This window comes from Ammospiza caudacuta, chromosome 2 (genome assembly GCF_027887145.1).
Source record: "Ammospiza caudacuta isolate bAmmCau1 chromosome 2, bAmmCau1.pri, whole genome shotgun sequence".
In the NCBI taxonomy this organism is placed as follows: Eukaryota; Metazoa; Chordata; class Aves; order Passeriformes; family Passerellidae; genus Ammospiza; species Ammospiza caudacuta.
In genome coordinates, this window is record NC_080594.1 from 58,592,688 (window position 1) to 58,614,727 (window position 22,040).

General features: G+C 39.2%; 1 protein-coding gene across 1 annotated transcript in view; it reads right to left on the minus strand.

Annotated features, from left to right (window-relative positions):
- RB1 (RB transcriptional corepressor 1) overlaps positions 1 to 22,040 on the minus strand; it is a 71,505-nt gene that overhangs the window by 30,355 nt on the left and 19,110 nt on the right. The window contains exons 10-17 of the mRNA XM_058825700.1: positions 18,285 to 18,394; positions 17,289 to 17,366; positions 14,466 to 14,553; positions 13,895 to 14,011; positions 13,148 to 13,204; positions 13,033 to 13,064; positions 12,877 to 12,953; positions 12,462 to 12,664 (exon numbers count right to left, since the gene is read on the minus strand). Coding sequence (XP_058681683.1) covers positions 12,462 to 12,664; positions 12,877 to 12,953; positions 13,033 to 13,064; positions 13,148 to 13,204; positions 13,895 to 14,011; positions 14,466 to 14,553; positions 17,289 to 17,366; positions 18,285 to 18,394 — 762 coding nt within the window. The remainder of the gene's footprint in view (positions 1 to 12,461; positions 12,665 to 12,876; positions 12,954 to 13,032; positions 13,065 to 13,147; positions 13,205 to 13,894; positions 14,012 to 14,465; positions 14,554 to 17,288; positions 17,367 to 18,284; positions 18,395 to 22,040) is intronic.

Sequence of the window (22,040 nt, forward strand, 5' to 3'; positions counted from 1 at the left end):
ATTTAACAGCATTTTCAATCTTTATCCACATAATTTATAAAAGGAAAATTCATACAGGATGGGCTTAAGCTACAAAGACAGCATAGATATAAATGTCTGCATGACATCTGAAATAAACAATTATCTTTGTTGAGAATCCTAAACTCTTCTGATACATATCCAAATTCAAAAAAGTGCATGAAACTCTTGGCATGAGTTACTCTGTTTTCCATATGCCGCTGACAAATCCAAAGTCCAAAACCAGACATGCATCTCTGAAGTCTCAATGACACTCCCTCTCTCTAAAGGGTGCGTTTAATATTAGACTCCCTCCAAGAAGTGTGAGACAAAAGCCCGTAATGGCACTGCTGGGCTACATTTCCAGGGTACTACTCCCCTGAGCTTCTCATAGCTGTTACTCAGTTGAGTGACAACTTGTTCAGCAGCACCCCCTCAGCAACACAGCAGTGAGCACCCCAGGGCCTCACCCTGACAGACAGAACCTACTCTTTCTGAGGTTAAAAAACTGCAGGGGAAAAACAAAAACCCATCACTGACTTAAAAGCAGAACAAGCAGACAAAGCCATATACATGAGTACTTCCCTTTTAAACCAAACTTTCCTTGGCATATTACCTCAAGTAGTCTGCAGAAGCACAGACAGCAGCTTTGCTTTGCACTCGCTCTCCAGGGCAGCAGCTTCTGGTTTTTAAAAGAGCACAGTGCAACACAGTACAACAGCTTTCTGATCAGTTAATAGCTCAATGTCCAGAAGCTATCTGAGGAAACTCTGTATTTTATTATTAAACATTTTCACAGGAGAGGAAAAAAAAATACACAACAAATATCCTAACAAAAAATCCAACACAGTCAAAAAGCATCATCTGTAATGCTGCGAATCAAACCATTACTTGAAAAATTCTTGATCTGACTGATTCAGAAGAGGGGAAGTAAAACTGTACCTCCCACAACAAGGTGACAGCAAGACAGGGTACCAGATATTCAGGACTGGATGAGGTTTTCTCTGCCTTTTCTGGTTCTGCAACAAAATTATCCTGGAGAGCTGTGGATGGAGCAATTCCTCAACAGATGCACTCCCTGTCTCTGCTCTTGACTTTGATACCAACTCTTTTGTCTCTCTGGTAAGGTCTTATGACAAAATTTAAATGTAAAATCTAGATAAGAAGTTACATTCCTAAGTCATGCCAAGACATTTCAAAGAAAAAAAGGCTTACATTGTCAGAGCTCCTGAGGATCTGAATGTGTTGCAACCAGTACTTCCTAAAAGTGCATTATTTTTACTCATACGCCTACCCAGGGAAAGCTAGGAGTTCAGTTTTAGGATAAAAACTTCAAAAACTGTTCTTTGTAGTGTGGTTTCTTCATCTACAGAGTGCAGAAAGTGCACCCTTCCTATAAAAATAAAAGCAGGGCAAATTTAATTGATTCCAAGCAAGTTTTAGATCTAAAGGCAGGTAAATATTGATAGCTAGTTAACTAACCAGCAGTTTTAAAAGACAAGGAAAAAATATTTGCTATAAATACCTTAAACTTACTTCAACATATCATTACTTCAACATCAAAATCAGAAGATGTCCTATTTTATACTTTCTGTATTCAGGTTGAAGTTTTAATTTTTTAATCGCCAGGTGATTTTTTTTTCACTTCAGTATGCAAATATTTTACATTTGAAGAAATACCAATACCAAGTCAAATATGTCTTTATATTTTTTTAAGTGTGTAAAAAAACCTCTATAGAAAATAATTCAGGCAGGTAAGGAATCCTTAAATGAAATCAACCTCCAAGCTTTGGTTCCTTAAGGAAGTAACCTCAGTCACAGAATTGCAAAAATTGAAAAAGAGCTCTTGAGACCAGGTAAAAGATAAGGATAGCTGATCAGACCCCAAACATGCAGCTAATCTACAATCCTGACTCCAACAGCAGACAAGGCTGGATGCCTGGGGAACAAGATAACAGTAGGAGAAGCACACAAGGCTTTCTCAAGTGCTGTCCCACCTCATCAGTCATATGTCAGGATTTTCTGGGTCAGATATATTCGTGTGTTCAGGAGAAATTTTTCTCCTGTGAGCTTGTTCTGTCTTCCTGTAAATGTGTGTAAATGTTCACAGTAGTAAAAATTTCACATTGTGTGTGTGCATAACTAAGAACAAAACTAAGAAACTCAAACATCCTTTAGTTTCAAATCTACTAGTTTCATAAATGCCCCTCTCATTTCTTTGGAAAGAGGCAGGGAGCACTAGACTGTCATTCAATCTTTCCATATCACTTCTGATCCAACATTCTTCCATCATCTCTTGCAAATGAGAAAGAGATTTTCACTTGCAATTTCAAGCACAATCATAACCAAAGATGAGATTTCTAGAATTACACTAAGAACTCCGGTAAAATTAGAGAATCTAGTGAGGTTCACTTTGAGCCTGGTAATTTTGTCAATCCCGCCTGAGCACAGTATCCTCTAGCATTATTTATTCTCTCAAGTTATTTTCTAAGAGTTTTATCCATGAAAACCAATTTGTTCATACTTTTCCAACACTAAATGTAATATTACAAGGTTCTTGCATCTAGGCAGACCTGTGAATCCTGACAAGTTCCCTTTTTTACCAGACTATCATCATTTAGACTGCAGGGTTTCTGACATTTGAGCACCACTGACAAAATGAAACATGATACATTTCGAAAGCTAAGGCAAAATGTAAATCAGAATGATTCTAAATCTAGAAGACAGAAATGCCTGGGCTGCATTTGTTATCCAATTACCAGAATATTGAAAACATTGTATAAACACAACTATTGCTGCATTAGCACATTTACTCTATAGGGTTCATTCAAGAGGAGCCAAGTTCAGGAAGCCAAGCTTGCAAAGTCTAACACTTTTGCAAGAAGTTGCATGGAGAAGTTTTGCTCTTACAATGCTGGTTTGATACTGAAGCCTTTCACATTTATCACCTCACCCCCATCCAGTTCCTGTCAAACAGCTGCTTGTAAAAGCAAGCCCAGCTCTTCCCGTAAGACAACTGAACTTACTACAAAATTAAAACAAACAAAAAGAACTCTTCACACATTTTCCGGTCTTTTACAAAACCTATCGCGTTGTTGGAGAACTAAAAATTCCAGAGCTGAGAATTCAGATTTTAAATAATTCTTTTTTTCTACTTAAGAAGCAGCCTGCCCACTCTAGTTCTATCAGAACTAAAAGCTGTCCAACATAAGAAAGGGGGAATTTTCTGTAATTTAAACCTGAGGATCAAACCACAAGCAACGGCAAAGGAAGGCCACTAGAAAGAAGTTCTTTTATGATGAGATAAAAAGAATATTTTCGCACATACATAGTTTCAATATTTCCCCTAACTCTATCTTTTTTAAACAGTGAGATCCTGCCTTAAAGAACAAAATTCTTAAATAACAATGCTAGCAACAGGAGGCACTCAAAATTAATGCAACCAACTTGTGAAAATATTAACTCTACCTCACAAGAAAACAACTTTGGCTAGGTTAACGCTGCTTTTCTGCTTTTCAGAAGAATTGTGCAAATCCCAATGCTTTACAAAAGGAAGTAAATTGGAAAATTTTATTAAGTACATAGCAAAACATGGACAAAAATGAGAATAGTGAAGCAGTGAAGCAAGTACCAAAATATCTACCTTTTCAGCCTAACAAAAAATGTTTCATTAATGAAATCAAATCCAAAAACTGCTGGTCTACCTAAGTTATTTCACACTTCTTACATGTGAAAGAAAGTTTACCACATATACTGCGTGCTATTGTATTTCACACACTCCCCTGGGCAGCAAATGAGAAAAAAAAAAAAAAAAATCAGTACAGACTGGTGTCCAGATAAGATCTGTGAGTTCCTCCCGGCTGCTGGAAGGTGCAACGGGCGCGCAGAGAGCGTGCCAAGCACGGGCTGTGCTGTGGGCAGGGTGGCTCCCAAAGGGAAAGCACAGGCTGCTGGCAGTGCAGGAAGGAACCTGAGCCAAGTTCAGACCAGGCAGAGTCTCCATGGGTGAGCCTCCAGCCTCTGCTCAGGAGAACACCAAGGATGCAGCTGCAGAGGCTCCACACTCAGCTGGACCACGGGCACCTTCCAGCCTGCACCTACCCCACTCTGACAGGCAAACCCACCCCAAAGGAAAAGCTTCCAACAAACCTAGAGGGATTACCTTTCTGGAGGGTGCTGAACACTCTGCCTGCTCAACAGATGTGAACAGGGGCATCCACATCCCCCACAAGGGCTTTTTGTTACTGGAAAGTTACTGTAAGATGGCAACACAAACACATAACTGAAGTAATATATATTTATATAGTATAAAAGCAGGAACAAAAGCACTTATTTGGCCTACAAAAAAGCATCTAAAACCCCATGCTTTTATGAATGCAATAATTCAAAGTGCAGCAAGAAAAGAAACAAAAACATCTTCCAATAATATATAATTTGACAGTTTGACACGATACTAGTATCACCTTAAGAGCTTGAAAATTGAGCACACAGCTGGAAAAAAAACCCAAACCTCCATTTAAGAATGTTTGTTTGGCACCCACTTTGCTTCTTAACATAAACTAATTTTACCTTCCATAGAAAAGTTAGCAAGAGTGAGTCAAATGACACAGCAGTAAGGAAAGAAAGAGTAATAAAAGGACTTTGGCTCAGATAAAATAAGCCAGACCAAAACAAAAACAAAACCAACCTAACAACAACAACAAAATCCCAAAAATCAAACCCAAACTTCATTTTAATAATTTCACCTATTTCACTACAGAGATTCCTAAAACTACAAAGTTGGAGAGCATAGTGCCATCCAAGGAAGGAGCAACAGGGATACAAGTCACAGAACTTAACCCGAGCTTTATTTACTTTTGTATTTAAGGCGACAGTTACATCAAATTTGCCACAAGTCAGCAAGATTTTACAAAACTGAAGAAGTGCCAAGATACCTCCCTGAATTCTAATACATTTTTCCCTCATGGACAACCTTTAAACATTCCTGCACAGTATTTATAATGCAAATATAGCAGTGTTGCCGAATGAAAAGTTCAAACTACCTAAAAACATAGTATGACTAAAATCAAATTCCTACAGCTGAAATATGACCAACAAAACATTGAACAGTATTAAAATAAACTTTAAAAAAAATTTTAAAACCCCAACAACTTGAAAAGCAAGGATTCCCAGAAAACTATTGCACTATTCCTTGCTCCTTTTAATCAGCCAACCTTAAAGAAAAACAGACTAAAGAAAAGTCTACCATGCTAATGCAGACATTTGTGTGACTAAATCTGTACTTAGTACTGGTGTACAGCCAAGATATCTTTATGGGGCACCAAGAGGGCTGGCAGCTCCACTGAGCACAGCCTGTGAGTCCCAGCTCCCTGTCACAGCTGTAAATCTATAACCAGAGCAATCCTGACACAGCCTGGGTACATGACCTCCACGTGAAAACACAGCAATTACAGGCAAGATACAGCACAAGCAGCCACCTAAAGCAAACCTAGGCATAATTACACAACCACCTCTTGCTAACCTCCCTTTCATGCTTTAAGGAAGGGGGAAACATAGTTATGAAAAGCAGAATTAAGCATATGACTTGCTAACTTGCTAAAGTAGAATTAAGCATATGACTCCTAACCTTAACAGACAAAACTATAAATCTAGTTTAGGTTTGTCACTGAGGCAGATGACAGTGGAAAGTGAATAATCCCACTGTAAAATACCTGTTTAAAATAAATAGAATGAACTGCTTCTCAGAAGTACAGATCTGTCTCAAGTGCAGAGGAAACCTATATATCTAAGTTATGGAAGTAGGATTCATATTCTCTTAACTAGAGAAACTCTATACCTTAAAGCAGCAGGAAAAAAACTTAACATTCTTAATCAAGAATGGCATCTAAATGTCACAGAATGAAAACTCTGCACAGCTGCTGTGTCTTAGGTAATCCCTTTGGTCGTGTTTGTACTTGAAGCAAGAGCATCTTAAGGGTTGGGCTGACTTGGTATACCTACAACAGATAAACCTGTTAACACTGCTAAGATAACCAAAATCCTTCAGTCCTAGTGAGTGCTTTATGCACTTTGTGAGTGCCTACCAAGAAGTGAACACACTGTCAACACAGACAAAAGCAGGAAACACAGGACCTCAGCTTTAAATGTTCTGGCTTCTCTTCCAGTAGCCTGGAGGATTTGCTCAAATGGCAACACCCAAGCATGAATAACTGCTTGAGTCATCCTCACGATAAATAGGAGTGGCAGGGAAGATTTTCAAAGCGATGGGAGAGACAGTGAAGACTATAATTCGCTATTCTTCCTGGTTTTTCAATTTGCCTTCGGCTGTTAAGGCAGATAAAAGTTTCAACTCTCAGAAAGCACAGCATGGTTTTCATTAAAGGAAACTCTTAAGGAGTACTAGAAAGGCAAGCATTTATTAAAGAGTGCGTGTATATATATAGCCAAATTAAAAAAGCATATAAACATAAATATATTCATATATTTCTATTATACCATGTGCTATCTTCACAAATACCCAAAAAGCAATCATCTTACAGACTCCTAAAACTGTGCCCTGTATGATAAAGGCAAAATCAGAGGAGGTTTTCCAGCCACAGCTGTGACAACTGAAATGTCATAGCCTTAAAAAAATTTAGAGCACATTCAGCAGAATCAGTATGAGCCTTTGGCACTATCACGCCGAGGAGCAGTGGTGGTCGTGACCTCTCTCATCCCACATGCTTCTGGAACACACTCATGATGCAAGCAGAAATATATTTAGTATGTACAGACAGAAAACCTCAAATATGTTCTCAGTTCCTTTCTGAGGGTTAAAGCTGCATACTCCTAGTGTAGCTTTGTCAAAAGGAGCATGGTGAGCACATGCCAAGCCATCCTTTGGTGACCCTTAGCATGTTTTGTCCCCTGCAAGAAAAACCCTAGAAAATTTCATATTACAAATCATTGCCCATTGCATCTTCCAAGCTGAGACAAGATGCTAGGTGCCTAAAATCCAGAAACCCACAAGACATGAGTGATGTCTGCATGAGCAATCTGATGTCTGTATCTTTACACTGGTGAAGCTCCCTTGCTGGATTGCATCCCGCCAGTGAGCACGCTTACAGATGTTGTCCTTCTGGACATGCTCAGCACTTTTTGTGCGCCTAAGGCTGTTGTCCCCCATTCCTGTACCTGAGGAAAGGCAAACATCAGCAGGCATGGAAGGAGTGTGCCTGACATAGAGCAGCTTTCCCAAGAGAAGCCAGGTGCTGTGCAGAAGTGAGCACGAGTCCCCCAGCCCAGAGGGAAGGCAGCCCAGGAACGCGTGACTCATATGCCAGCGCTGGAGTCACTCGTGGCTGAACCCGTGGCTGCATCTGGGCTTGGCAGCACAGCGAGCCACAGCCTGTCCTCAGGCCTCGTGGGCAAGGGGCAAAGCACAGCTTGCACCCACACAACTACACATCCTCCACTGCTAATCCACACCAGCAGCTGAAAATAGTCCCTGAGCTGCATCATGCCCCACATCTTGCCTAGGCATTGTCCCGAGTAGCGCTGACAAATGTCAGAACAGGCCAGGGAATACGTTACCAGGGAAACACCTGATGACTGTGGGGCAATACTTGAGCCCAAACTATTGTCCCTTTGAGGCCAGCAGTACAAACTCAGCCCAAAAAATACCCAGCCTTTGCTGCCTGGCCTTACTTGGCTGCCTATCAGAAGATTTTAGATTTATTGTTTTAACGCAACAGCAAACCACTTACCCAGCAACCTAATGTATCAAATGTTAACAGTGTGACAATTCCTACTTCCTGATTTAAAAGGAATCACTTAAGATGTCAAAATGAAAGAGGGTTTTAAACTGCATGTAGACACCTACCTTCAGAGAAGCTGTAGGACTTCAGACACACCTAACAGAAATCCCTACTGAGAAGGATTCAACTCACAAGAAAATGTATTAACTCCCCTTTATAGCTCAATTCCTCCTTACGAGGAGCATAGAAACCTAATTTGAAATTGTACATCCAAGGAAACAGGTACTAAACACTTGAGAACAGTGAACTCCACAATAACTGTGTCCTTGTACAAGGACCAGGAGGTTGCATAGCTAAGCCTGTACTATTCCAAAGTACTAAGAAGCTCTTGCTGACCTGTAACTGCTCACAGCTTTACCCTGACCTGGATTTGTCTAACGCTTTTTATGCAAATCTTAAACATATTATTTAATTTTATTTCCTTAATGCATGATCAAAGTAGGTCTGCTGTTATTCCAGCTCAGCAAGTTCACCATATTAATGCAATAATATATTCTTTGGGAATACATGGTTATGAGCACGAAGCCACTCTGCTGCAGTGAGCTGCATAATTTAAAACCAACAGAAGTCTTTGGTGTGGGATGAGGTATTTAAGTATAAACACTGACTACACAGTTAGATGACAAATACTTACTGCAAACATCGAGTTATTTTAAATCGATGCTGTGTGATAAAACAATACTGTAGATTTCATTGCAAATGTTGAATTGACAATAGAAACCACCAAAAAGAAGCCACACAAGGAGAAGCATTATGGAGCACAGTTTAAGCAATGCTAGATGAAAGACATTATAAATAAAGCAAAGCACACTTGTCTACTTCTACTCATATTTCAACCATTAAGAGAAGTAATTTCATGAAGACGTGTTTTTCTTGCATCAGTCATTAAAACTCCAAAACATACTACAATTCCAAATCACAACATATATCAATACTGGTGTTCCTCCCTCCTTATAAAAATTAAAACACTAATTAGGACAGCACATATTAAAAAGCAGTACAACCAAAGACGGCTACAGTGTCAAAAGCTGCAGTGCAATGCACTGCTTTAGTTTCCTGTCTGTTTGTTGTTCACACAAAAACAAACATGAAAACCACAGCTGAAGTTACCAGACCAAAGCAGGCTGGGAATCAAATTCCCTTTAGCCTGTCACAATGAACCCTCACTTTCTGTTCTGAGCTGTTGGAGGGTTGCAGGTGGTGATGCAGCTGACCCTCACCCCTGTTAACAGCAAGAGCTACCACACAACCTTCCCAAACTCCAGTCCTACGAGAAATACCACTTGGAATACTCCTAGTGCTCACATGGAGGAGCTAACAAGTTTACAGAACACTATGGTCTGTAGAGCTAACCAGGAATGTGTGGAGAGCTTCTGTCTCTAAATTGCTTTACCTTCACACAAGGCTGAGGTTGGCCTGCAGCTCCAGTGCAGAAGAACAAGACCCTTTCACTATCCCAACACTGCACTTGTGAAAGGGCATTTGCAAGGAGCACATTCTCTAAGCACCAGCATGAAAAACACAGGACCTTACTTGTACCTCCCCATTCGGAGCATGTGAGCAGAATGGAAGCTGAGAGGCAGGGAAATACAGCTGGATTGCTCTTCAGATACAACAAACATACTCCACAGGTATCTACTTTCTTGAACAGCAAAACCAAAAACACTCCACAGGTATTTCACTCAAAATAGACTGAAAACTGAGAGACTTTGTGTTTGATTTGCTTGCCTGAAAACCTGTTCTTCCTTGTTTATTCCTAACAAACTGCAGCAAACAACAACAATACCTCAGTCAAAGATGTGACATGGCAGTTGACAGGGCTTTCAGCAAGAGAAATTCAGATATTCTGAAATTCCTTCACATAACCTTCATTTGAGATATTCAAAACAATTACTTTTTTGGGTGGCCACAAGGGAGGTCAAATTGAAAGAATTATGGAAAAGGCTGAGCATGAACTCCCAGGCTGGCAGGTAACAAACTATCCCTTTCAAAGGAAATAGATTTTAACTGTGGAAGGGTTTAAATCATATTTCTATAAGTATGATAAAAATGAAACAAAGGCTATTCAGCATTTTGAGTCTAAAGTAATTTCAGTTCCCTTTAACGTTACGAAATCAAAACAGCGCTCAAAATACTGTGAGCACAAATTCAAAGTAAAGAATATTGTAAAGTGTATTTCTATTTTGCAAATAAAAATTATGCAGCATTATTAATATATTCTAAACTGATCTCTACATAATCTTCATCTGGAAGCATCATAACCTCACTGGTAAATATTTGAGTGGTTAAATAGGACTTTTCTCAGGGTTTGATAAAGATTTAAGAAAAAGGAATTACTTTCCACATGATTTAGTCAGTATGGATTTGCCCCTTTTAAGAATCAAGAATTATTGTGAAGAACCTTTAACTGGTTTCCACCCTTTATTTTGTCTAGCTATGCTTTTTTTGTTGTTGTTAAAAGAAAGGATGACCTAGAAAAGTTTCATTTCCTTCCTAAAGCACAGATGACTAAATCAGCTAGCTATGTAAAAGCCATAAACATATTCACAATGAGTAGCTAAGGAGTAATATATTATCTTCAGAAAACAGTAAAAAACAGAATCTTTTACATTCACTTGATGCAGCTTCCCAAGTCAGGTAAAGGTCAGATGCATTTGAGACTTTTTTCCCTGAGAAATTATACAAGGCATTTTTCCTCACAAAAGATCAGTGACAAGCAAAACTGCAATAAATTCAAGCTATTTGGTATTAAATTGCTCAATCCTTTTAAATCTCTCATCAAAGTCTTCCTTTTTAAAGCAGTCAGGAGAATGAGTAAGAACTGAAGCAGACAAGCCTTGTAATGAAATGCACTACCTGGGAGGGTGGAGGACACAAGAACTTAACAAAAATAGACAGCAAGTAAGTGGGGAAATCAAAGTTGCATTAAGCAAATATTTGTAAATAAATGTTTCTCAGAAGTTTCTATTCTTATTTACTAAGCAAGATTTTTTGGGGATTTTTTTGCATAAGCTTTACTCATTCCATGCTTTTCTTCTTCATTTAAACAGTTTCTTGGAGAGGGAAACAATTTTTAAAAACCTCAAAAAACAAGACCACTCTCTAACCATATGTGGACACGTGAACTTTCTCGAGATTCCATCTTTCTTGGACTGTTTACAATTAACTCAAAGAAACCACTTATGGTGAGACATTCTTTAGGAGTAAGAAGAAGGCATCTGGCTTTTCTCTACTCCTTTATCAAGTGTTTGGAGGTTCAGAGGTATTTACTGGTATGAACTACACTTCCCTAATTGCCTGCCCATTCTCGAGGGAATTGCTAATTAAGCAGACACTTGCAAACCTTGTACACCATTGCATGGAGGCAATACCCAGATAAGGAACTGCAGAAGAATACAGTAAACCATTATTTTGTTCACCAGTTAAACCTTTCTAGGATACCTCAACAGCATCCTGAGTCAGCCATCTAAGTATTTTCTCTTGCTTCACTCCACATCCTTCTCCGGCACTAGGTGATCTTTGCAGGCCCCCTCCAACTGAAAAATCAGCCACCCCAAACCAGAACCAAATGCCCCTCTAGAAACTCAAGGAGAGAGAGTAAAACATTAAAACACATTCAAGCAGAGCACTCAAAAAAATCCTGGAATAATCCTGTGCTTGTTGATGACATTATCATTTGTTTCACAAAAGCCTGCAATGCCCATAATCTTTTTAAAACAAAACTCTCTGGATTTTCCAGCCTGAAAGTCCAGGTCTAAATTAGATTATCCTGCATTCCTTGTTTGACTTATTGGGTAAAAACTGGTGGATTTTGGTGTACTGCTGATCAGCAAGCTGGCTTCAAGCTGCTTTGTAGAAGGTAGCAGGGGCCACTTCTTGCTTGTAGAGAGTCAAACCCAGGTATATCTTTTGTCCTCTTAAGGTTACAATTCCTAAAGACCTTTTGCTTGCAAGTTTCCTGAAATAGTGTCTGCCTCTTAAAATACCCTTTCCTCTCCAGAACTAAAAGATATGGGATTGGTTCTAAAATGGTTTCCTTTATGTCTGGTCAAAATTACCAGCCTCTGTAGTCTCCTGTTTTGTGGCATAAACAGCCTATTTCTGGTTTATAAGTAACAAACAATGAGAAGAAACAAATGTTTGATTTACTGAAATACAGCCTAAAAAAACAATCCAACCTTCCAGCATTTTATTTTAACGGCATCCAAAAATACCAAAGTGACTGGAATGCAAAGGACAATGCAAAACAATATTTTAAGTACTATTAGCAAATATATCAGATGCCCAGAACAGAGGCCCTATTGCCAAGTAGGAACACCAACTGGATAAAAATTAACTTTCAAACAAAAGCATTGAATTTATTGCTGATTTTGGTACTAAAACACAGTTAAAGGGTATTACCCTTATGATTTTTGCCAGACTAGTAAAATGATGCTGGCTTACAGTCATGTAAATCAGCAGACCTATGCTGACTTCTTCCTCTGATATGCTTCCTTTTTCTAAAACCAGAAGACATGACAAAACAAATCCTGTTTTGCTCTTTTAATTTATTTTTCTAGAACCAAATCTCAGCAAGACCACAACTTATTCTATAGAGTTGGGTATGAAGTCTTTTTTCTAGGCAAGCACATTACACAAGGGCAAATTCTACTTGAAAGTGTTACTTACAGATTGCCAAGCGAGAGACTCCATAATTCGATGTTCACAGTGCTCTAGATGCTTTATCATTTCCCGTGTTAGGTTGGGTTCTGCTCTAATAAAGCTTTCAATCACCTTGTAGAAGTCAAAAGCTTTTAAATCAAATACATTGAGAATCCATGGGAAAGACAAGTCTGTTTCAGCACTGGTACTGTCACCTTGTGAAGCATTTCCTGAAGAGAAAACAGACTAAAATTGTCACATATTCTACATTCTTCCACTTTTGATGTTTTTTCCTTTTTGTATTTATTGAATCATTGCTAGCTCAGACATTTCAGTGAGTCGCTTTTTGTGTATTGGGTGGGTTTTTGCTATTTATATTAGAATAAATAGTAATAACTATCAATAAGTAACAATGCAATTAAGGACTCTAGATTTAACTTACTGCCATATGTAGCCATGACAACCTCAACAGCACATGCCAGAAGAGATGTGTGGAAGATGTTATCATTCAGAAGTTTGCTAAAGAGAAAGGAAGTTATTAGTATTTGACCCAAGACTTCAAAATAGCAGACTTCAATAACAACTTAGGGGCAAGTACCTGAAATTTTGCACTGAGAGGCGCTCTTCCTCCTGAAATAAATAAATCAAACTTGTGAATATTCTTAGTAATTCCAGAGGTACTGCCAGTACTGAGATAGCAGCACTAAACTTACCGACTTCAGCATGGACTCCATTACTCTGTAATAGAGACGCACTCCAAGCTTGTACCTCTGTTAGAATGAGAAAATCGGGAATATTACAAGGGGTTTTGACAGACTACAACAGCAAGACTCTTGTGTTTTAACAATCCAGAACATTCCAGTTTTTGACAGAGCCACTATAAACAAGTTACTGTCCCCAGTTCCACTGGCCAGTAACACTGGAGAGGTATCAAGGGCTACTAAGGTGTGTGACTACCCCAGCCACGTGAAGATTCAACCAAGTGTAACAACCTGAATTGTGTTCACACTGATTCACAGCTAACAGGATAAAAAAGCAGGGCTGACAGACAGGAAGGAGACTGTCGAGTACAAACTTGGTTGGGTTTATTTTCTAAAATCCTTGTTGAAAGCACAGCTGCTCTCCTGACTTTATAAGGAAGTGAGTCACCTTTGGCAGTTTTAGGCCAAGTTAACCTAATGAATGCAAATATATGTTTCACTTAATGTATTTTGCCCAAAAAAACTTTCCATTCTTCAGTAAAGTACTTCCAACATATTTTCACCCAATTACTATTGCTCCTTACATATTAAGAGGAATTTCTTACATGCTATCTTTACAGCGCTTCCTCAATTTGAAAAGAATACTGTTACTTTTTACCTTTACTGATCTACACTGAATGAGGAGAGTCAGTAAGTCAAGTCTCATACCAGCTAGTGCTAACAGAGCTCAAGTGAGTGATATTCAACCCAAATACTGACCTGTGAGCCAATTTCAGCCCATCCCTGTCCAACTGCTTCAGCAAATTTCTTTTTGAAGATGTGTTCAAAACTTTCCACTCTTTTCAGGATACCATCCTTAGGGTTCACTGTGCAATTCTAAAATAGTACAGGAAACAAATAAGGGGAAGGAAAGACAAAGAAAAGACATTTTACTTCAAAAACATTTCAATCATTTAACTGATTAAAAGCCCTGCTTTCCTTTGTAACACCTTTCAACATACGGTCATCAGCATAAATAAAAATGAGGTATTTAAAAGAGTGCTGTACATCTTTTTCTCTTTTGTTTCCCTTCTATACCCCCTTGCTTTTCCATTCAATACACACATAAAATAATTTTAATATGCTGCTCAGTAACTGAAGTATCTAAGCACTTAAAAGGTTCCACTACACAACAGTTAGAGAGGATGCTTTCTAAAATGACTGATGACATTTAAACCAACCCAAATAAAATGTACTTTTTCAAAAACATGTGCATCCAATCTACAGGTGTCTATTTTGCTTGACTGGTAATTCCAAGAATCCTACACAAATCATCTTTGTAGTCACTTACATTGAAGTACTTGATGAGAGTGTCTGATGGTTTATCAGTTGCTGAGTTTAAAATCATAATCAACTGCTGAATGTTATTCATTGCCGCTCTGGAAAAACACAATAAAATGCATAATAAGCATTAAGGTTGACAGTTTCCAGAAAATGAACAGCAAATCCACACACCAAAAAATTATGATTCCTGTTCTCACTCCAGTTATCAAACAAACTGTTTGAGGAAATCTACTGTGGTAACGACTATGAATTCTAACAAGGCAATTTATCTAATTACTTACACATGGATTGTGATAACTTTAATAACCAAAAGAATGGCTTAACACCTAAGAAATAGCTTGACTCTTCTGTGGTATTGTTACTTCCTGAATTCTTCACTGCTGTTTTTGATTTTCCAGTAGAATTTTGTGTGTTAGTGGTTCAACATAGTTAAACAGTTTAACACAGTTTAGCTTTTAGTTAAGGAAAAAAAATCCAGGAGTTACAGAAGTGATTCCCTGTAAGGATCTTGGCAGCTTCCTTTGGACCTGACAGGACCAATCAGCTGGCTAGTTTTGAATATTAACATTCTGTTAAACCACTTAAGAGAGCTGAATACACCCTGTGAAATCACATTTAAAGATGAACAAGCCCCAGGAAAAGCTCTGTTGCTTCCAGCCTTTGAACAGGTGAAGGGACAGTGGCCAGGCCATGCCCTGCTCTGCTGCTGCCGAGTTCCCACCACAGCCAGGGGCCAGGCTGGCTCTGGTCAGCTTCACATGGAGCCAAGCTAAGCCCTGCTCTGGCCGTGAGCTGCCCAGCCATCCTGCAGAAAAAGAAACAGCAGAAAAGAGAACGGAGGGAGTCCTGCAGCCCCATGGCTGGAATTGAGCGTGGCAGGGGCTGGAAAACAGCCATGCAGCCAGAGCAGCCACCACCAGCAGAGAGCACATCACCATCCACGAGCCCGGGCGAGATGTTAACTCTCTCAGAGATGAAGCTTGCATGCATCAATCCTCTCTCAAGTGACAGGAAAAGGAAAGGGTGAAGAGAAAACAACACATAGAGAAAACAACATGGAGACACCAAGGTCAGTGAAGGAGTTGAATCCCAGATGGGAGGAGAATGAGGAGATACCTCAGTCTTGGGCTGAAATTGTCTTGTAAGGGTATGGTGAAGATATAGTTGATATACCAGACTTTTTTTTTTCCCCTGTAACTCATGGAATGCATGGGGAGAATGTAGCGTTCTAATCACAGCCATGAGCACTCAAGCAAATGTTGAAGTAGCTGTGTTCCAATGAGAAGCTTGAACCCAGAGAGATGAAAAAGATGAGAAACCTTGCCCCAGGACAGAAGAAGAAAACCTCTGATTCCAGAGATAAAAGAGGAGAACTTTTTGTTTCTATACTAGAACAGCTCATCCTTAAAACTGTACCCCAACAAGCTGAAATGCCCCATGATGGCAGCTGTGGGAAGACTACCAAACTGTGGGAGGGACTTCAAGATTACAGACTTTCCAGGTGACTGCTATTTGTGAAAATTAAAACCACAAGAAAACTATTTCTTGTGGAAAAGTCTCCATGGCATGGCAAGAGAGACTTCTCCCCCTAAGTGAACTCAAAAAAAAAAAGACTAGGCAGTACATTGACTGAAAGTTACAGGTTTTGTCTCTTTATATTGTTAGTGGGGAAGGAAAGAAGCGCTGGGGGAAAGACAAGTGTTCTGAAGGTTTATTCAGGTTTTTTTTTGTTTTTTTAGTTCTGTTAATAAAGTTTTCTGAATACCCTTTAGGGTTTTAAGCCTGCATTGCTCTCTTCCTAATCCTTATCCTTCTGTATTAGCAGAACATGAGCAAATAGTTCTAGTGGGTGCACTGGTGTTTGGCCAGCCCACTACAGTTTGTGTGCTTCAAATCTCTGTATCATTCAACCTCAATTTGGTTCATATCATCAGTCAAGTAACTGCAAACCCAGCAAAAATATGTTCAATCATTGCAACATAATGCATTTTTCTTTAATCTACTTTTTGCCAAGTATTGGTAAAAATCACTTCTGCCACAACTCTCCTAATGATAAGGAAAAGCATAAGAACACTGGAAAAACATAAAATGAAAACATACAATTCAGTCTCATTATGCTCATAACTAGTACTTACACCCTTTTAATACACTAGTTTCTACATAAATGACCAGATACAAATCCACTGATAAAAATCATTATATTCTCTGTTTCAGGGGGCTTTAAAGCAGAGTCCATGAGTCTAGGTTAAAATATATGACACTGTAAGGTAACTCAAAGGAATAAGCATGGTCCTTTCAGCATATACTATACAGGGTTCTGTTTAAAAGGAGAGATAAGGATTCACTTTCCACTCTAAGATGGTGATCAAACCTTTGCTGCCATCTACTGACACTTCTGTGGCTTCATGAAAAAGTTACTACAGCCCAAATTCAGTGCTGGCGAATAGGCCTTCACGTGATTTGCCCTAAATAGCATCAGTTTTGGAAAAATCAGAGCAAAGCCCAAGTGAGAATGGAAAGAATCTAAACATCACTAGACTTTCTCTCAAGAAAAAAGTTGGTTTAGAACATTTTGAATTTTTAGCAATGCAGAAACTTCATACTCCAGGACTTTTCTTATGTCAAGAACTTTAAGGAAGCATCTTTGCCATCTTTATAGCTACTATAAATAAAAAGTATCAGTGATCAGAACTACAGTATAGTTTATGGGGAAAAAACCAACAAAACCAAGGCCACATTTCTTTAAAAATTAAAAAAAGACTACGCTAAAGATAAATATTTTTAGCTATGATATTAAACAAAAGAACACATTCAAGAGAAAAACTCATACCGAACAGGAGTCTGTGGAAGTATAATATTAATTTCCTCATCTGCATTGTTTTTTAGTGGTGTCCTCTCCAACTGTGAGCTACAGAAATGGAAAACAAACTTATCAAAGACTAATACAATTCAAAAGACAATGTTTTCTATAAAGACTTAATCTGAAGAGAAAAATGTGTAACATATTAGAATATGTAGATGCCCAATTACTTGAGTTGTTTAAATTCCCAAGTAGATGCTTTGAGCAGTATGTTGCACTAGACAAGCTCTAAAGTTTTCTTCCAAACTTTTCTTCTTTCCCAGAATTCCATTTACAAACAGCTTAATTTATATGTAGAGATGGTATTAGTTGCATTTTAATCCCATTTTAAAGTTCATGTATTTTCATGACATAAATAAATTCAGACTCACATGGTGAGCTCACATTAAATTATAGAGATATTGAATTGTCAGCAATTGCTAGCATATAAGTGTAGGACTGAAAAACAAATTAAATCAAACAGTCATAGAATGGTTTGGGTTGGAAGGGGACCTTTGAAGGTCATCTGGTCCCATCCACCTTCAATGACCAAGGACATCTTCAACTAAATGGGAGTCCTCAGAGCCCTGTCCAGCCCAACCTTGCATGTTCCCAGGATGGGGCATCCACCACCCAAACCATTCAGTGCCAGCTGGCTCAGAGCCATAACACAACCTCTGGCACATCTAATCAGCTGGCATGCCATGCCTCCTCCTCATGATTCCCCAGCTTTCCCTCAATGAAAAGGGCCTTGCACAGAGTAAGTGTTAGAGCAGAGCTTCCAAATCAGGTATCCACAGTCATATGTTCCCTAATTATTTAGGTGATGATGTAAAGCAAGGCTGGTGATGCCAGAATTCCTTATCTGAAACTACAAAACTAGTAGGTCAACAGGATAGAGAGATCTCCACTTATAACACAAGGGGGCAGAGAGCAACACAAGTTTGCACTCTCTTATGGAATGAAATCAGTAAATGGAAATATTACCATGCAATGACAGCAGGCTGCAGAGTCTCATCATGATTCAGAAATAGTCTCGCGTCTATATCTTTGTTCTTGAGATAGAGCTCGTCATACTGTTTCAAGATAACTTCAACCTCAAAAAGACATTGAAAAAAACCAGAATTTATTATACAGGAACAAGTTTGACAATCTACTGAATAACATAAGTTATTTCTACTTCACGACTGGAATGCTGAAATGCTAAAAGAATGACCTTGGACCTCACAAAGTTACTTCTTATACAACAGTTGAAACATACCCAGAGGAAAATTACTGTTTATAAGAGAAAACAATCCAAGATCATCATAAGAATTTTTTGATGAAATGTAGGTCTTGACACTGTAAAAACAACTAGATTAGGAAACAGACCTGCAAACCAAACTAGCATTTCTGTATTTTTAAATCTTTCCTTCTAGAAAAGAGAGTGTCACCAAGAGCAGGAAATGTAAAATGCTTGCTCTTAGAACAGCTATTGGGCAATTGAATCAGTCCCTGTCTCTGCTGGTTTGGGCAATAGGGCCTAAACTCAAACCTTTTTTTTTACCTCAATAGGAGTTTCCTCATTTTATATTAAGATATCTGCACTGGAGTAGCTCTTAAGAGACATGCCTATTGCTACAAAAATAGACTTGTTATTTCATGGCCACACTGTAGTGTTTTAAGTAACTGTTAAAAAATTCCTAATTGACACAAATCCCAGATGGATATGACTTCACTTTGCATGGAGAAGTTTATTGGATTTTTCTGAATGTTTTTTTAATTACTTCTTTTTACTTTGAATGACTAACATTAACTGGAAGTCTGCAACTTTTTTATCTGGCCCTCCAAATCTGCTGCTGTGCTCATGTAGAAGTATGCAGCCACCTCAATTATCTGCTCCCTGAGCCCTTGAACTTATTAAATGATGCTGTGCTCTGGCAAACTCCTGCTAGGAAAACAGGCAACAATGCATATGAACCCAAATTAGTCCCCTCTCAGTCTCAAGAGAGAGAAAGCTGGAAATGCCTCCTACACAGCTTTGCTCCTTACCCTCTTCTTTACCTTTGCCAAACGGACTTGCTCCAAACTGATCTCACAATTAAAACTTTAAGATTAGGTCTATTAAACCAAAGACTATATTTCACTTCCTATTATCACTATTCCTTTTATTTAAAAACTAAATTATATTTTCATTTTTTGTTATCTTCTTAATGGATTATGCATTCTTTTAATCGAAAATATTTCAGTACTTCATAAATTTCTAAAAAAAACAGCAGCTCTCAGACAAGATGGCTGTACTGGGCCAACTTGGAAGAAACCTTCAGTCAAAAATAAGAGTTCTGTATTGATCTATTCATTAATGCATAAAGTCTGACAGCAAATACATGGGAAAGACAAACAAAATACCAACATAAAGCCTCAAAAGCTTTTCTTGCTCTGGAAGGAACATTGAAATTTTTCAAAAGCACAGTGTTTTTTTATGAAAGTCAATTTAAATGTACCACATTACTACCTATTGTACTGATGATCTCATCCATGATTTTTGGTTAGCTGATTATATGTATGAACCAACTACCTCTGAAATACAGCTCTAACTTTCTGCTCTGGCACTCAAGGTTAAGGTGCAAAGACCATGTGACTCAATTTTTCTTCAAATGCATCCTTTTGTAAAAGTTTCACCAACAAGTCTTATGCTAATATTTTGATATTATGCTGAAGTTCAGTAGTCTTGGATGAAAACCCTCTGATTTGAGAATAAGCTGTATAATGACCTTTGCCTGGAAGTTCATATAGGGTTTCCCAACTATACATACACACATCAATTAAAAAGTCTAAACAGGCTACTGATACCCTGGAATTAATTTAGGAAGAGATTAAGATCTTCAGTGAGTCCTGTACTTTATTCCCCACCCAACACACTATGACACTGAACAGAAGATACATTTGATTGAACCCTGCAGACTCATTGCTCTGATCAGCTTCAGAGCTGCTTATTTTTAGATTACAACATCTACTGGTGACACACAGCTAAACTTACATTTTTAATAATAATGAATGTAAACACACTGCAAGAAGTTACCTATTAAAATGCACTCTGGATGCAATTGCACAAAGAGAGAGTCTGCTGCATCCAGGCAACAGCTCAGCAAGATGAAAGCAATTCTGCACAGACACAGCAGTCCAAACTCTGCCAAGTTGTGAAACTGAGACTAATCTTCTGGATATCTTTCCAACAACACTACAATAACATGTCTCATTTATATTTTAATTAAGGTGTGCAATTTAAGACTTTAAGCATTTATAGAGTGACTTCAGAGACCTAGTATTGTAATAGCTGTATTTTAGATGAATGGCCTTACCAAGGTCATGGATATGCAACTCTTACGTTTTGCTTGGTGTAAAAGCTTTTTGCTTTGAGCAAAGCCTGGTTTAGCCTCAGGAGATTAATTTATTAAATTCAAAAGCATAGGCTAAATATACTTTATGAATACTGGATTCCCTGCTAGCCCACATTCCTAAAAAACAGTTCATTTTGCCACATGATTTAAGAAGAACCTATTAGAACTCCACCAATGGGTAATGGGTGTCTTAAGCAATTTGGCATGAAGTAAAACACAGTTGTTGAACTGTCTGTACTGTGCATGGGAAGGTTTTGGTAACTAGGGGGGTTACAGGGGTGGCTTTTGTGAGAAGCTGCTAGAAGCTTTGTCCATGTCCACCAGAGCCAATCCCAATGGCTCCAGGACTGACCCTTTCTATTGGTCAAGGCTAGGACAATCAGGAATTATAGCAGCACCTCTGTGATAACATATTTATGAAGGGAAAAACAGAAACAACTGCAATTACACAGAAACAACTGCTGCCTGAGAAAAGAGATATGAAAGTAAGTGAAAGGAGCAACTCTGCACACACTGGGGTCAGTGGAGAAGGAGGGGCAGGAGGTGCTCCAGGTGCCAGAGCTGGGATTCCCCTGCAGCCCCTGGTGCAGAGCATGGTGATGCAGGATGTGCCCTGCAGCCCAGGGAGGTCCATGGGGATGCAGGATGTGCCCTGCAGCCCAGGGAGGTCCATGGGGATGCAGGATGTGCCCTGCAGCCCAGGGAGGTCCATGGGGATGCAGGATGTGCCCTGCAGCCCAGGGATGTCCATGGTGATGCAGGATGTGCCCTGCAGCCCAGGGAGGTCCATGGGGATGCAGGATGTGCCCTGCAGCCCAGGGAGGTCCATGGGGCTTCAGAGATCCATGCACAGCCTGGGAGCAGGTGGGTGCCTGAGAGAGGCTGTGTGCCCATGGGAGGCCCATGCTGGAGGAGCCCACACTGGAGCAGGCTTCCGGGTAGGACTTGTGACCCCTGGGGGGACCCACACTGGTGTAGTTTGTGAAGAACTGTTGCCTGTGGAATGGACTCATGTTGGAGAAGTTCATGGAGGATGTTCTCCTGTAGAAAGGACCCCACTGGAGCATGGGAAGGACTCCACTCCCTGTGCAGTGGCTGGAACATGTGATAAAGTGACTCCCCATCTCCTGGCACTGCTGATGGGGAGCAGGTTGAGCCTGGGAAGGAGGCAGGGGTGGGGTGAAGGTGTTTTTAACATTTATTTTACTTATTATCCTACTCTGATTTTGCTGGCAATAAATTCAACTAACATCCCTCAGCTGAATCTCTTTTGCCAGTGATGGTATTTGGTGAGCAATCTAACCCATGAACCTTTTGTTATATTTTTTCTCCCCATTCTGCTGCAGAGAGGAATTAAAAGAGG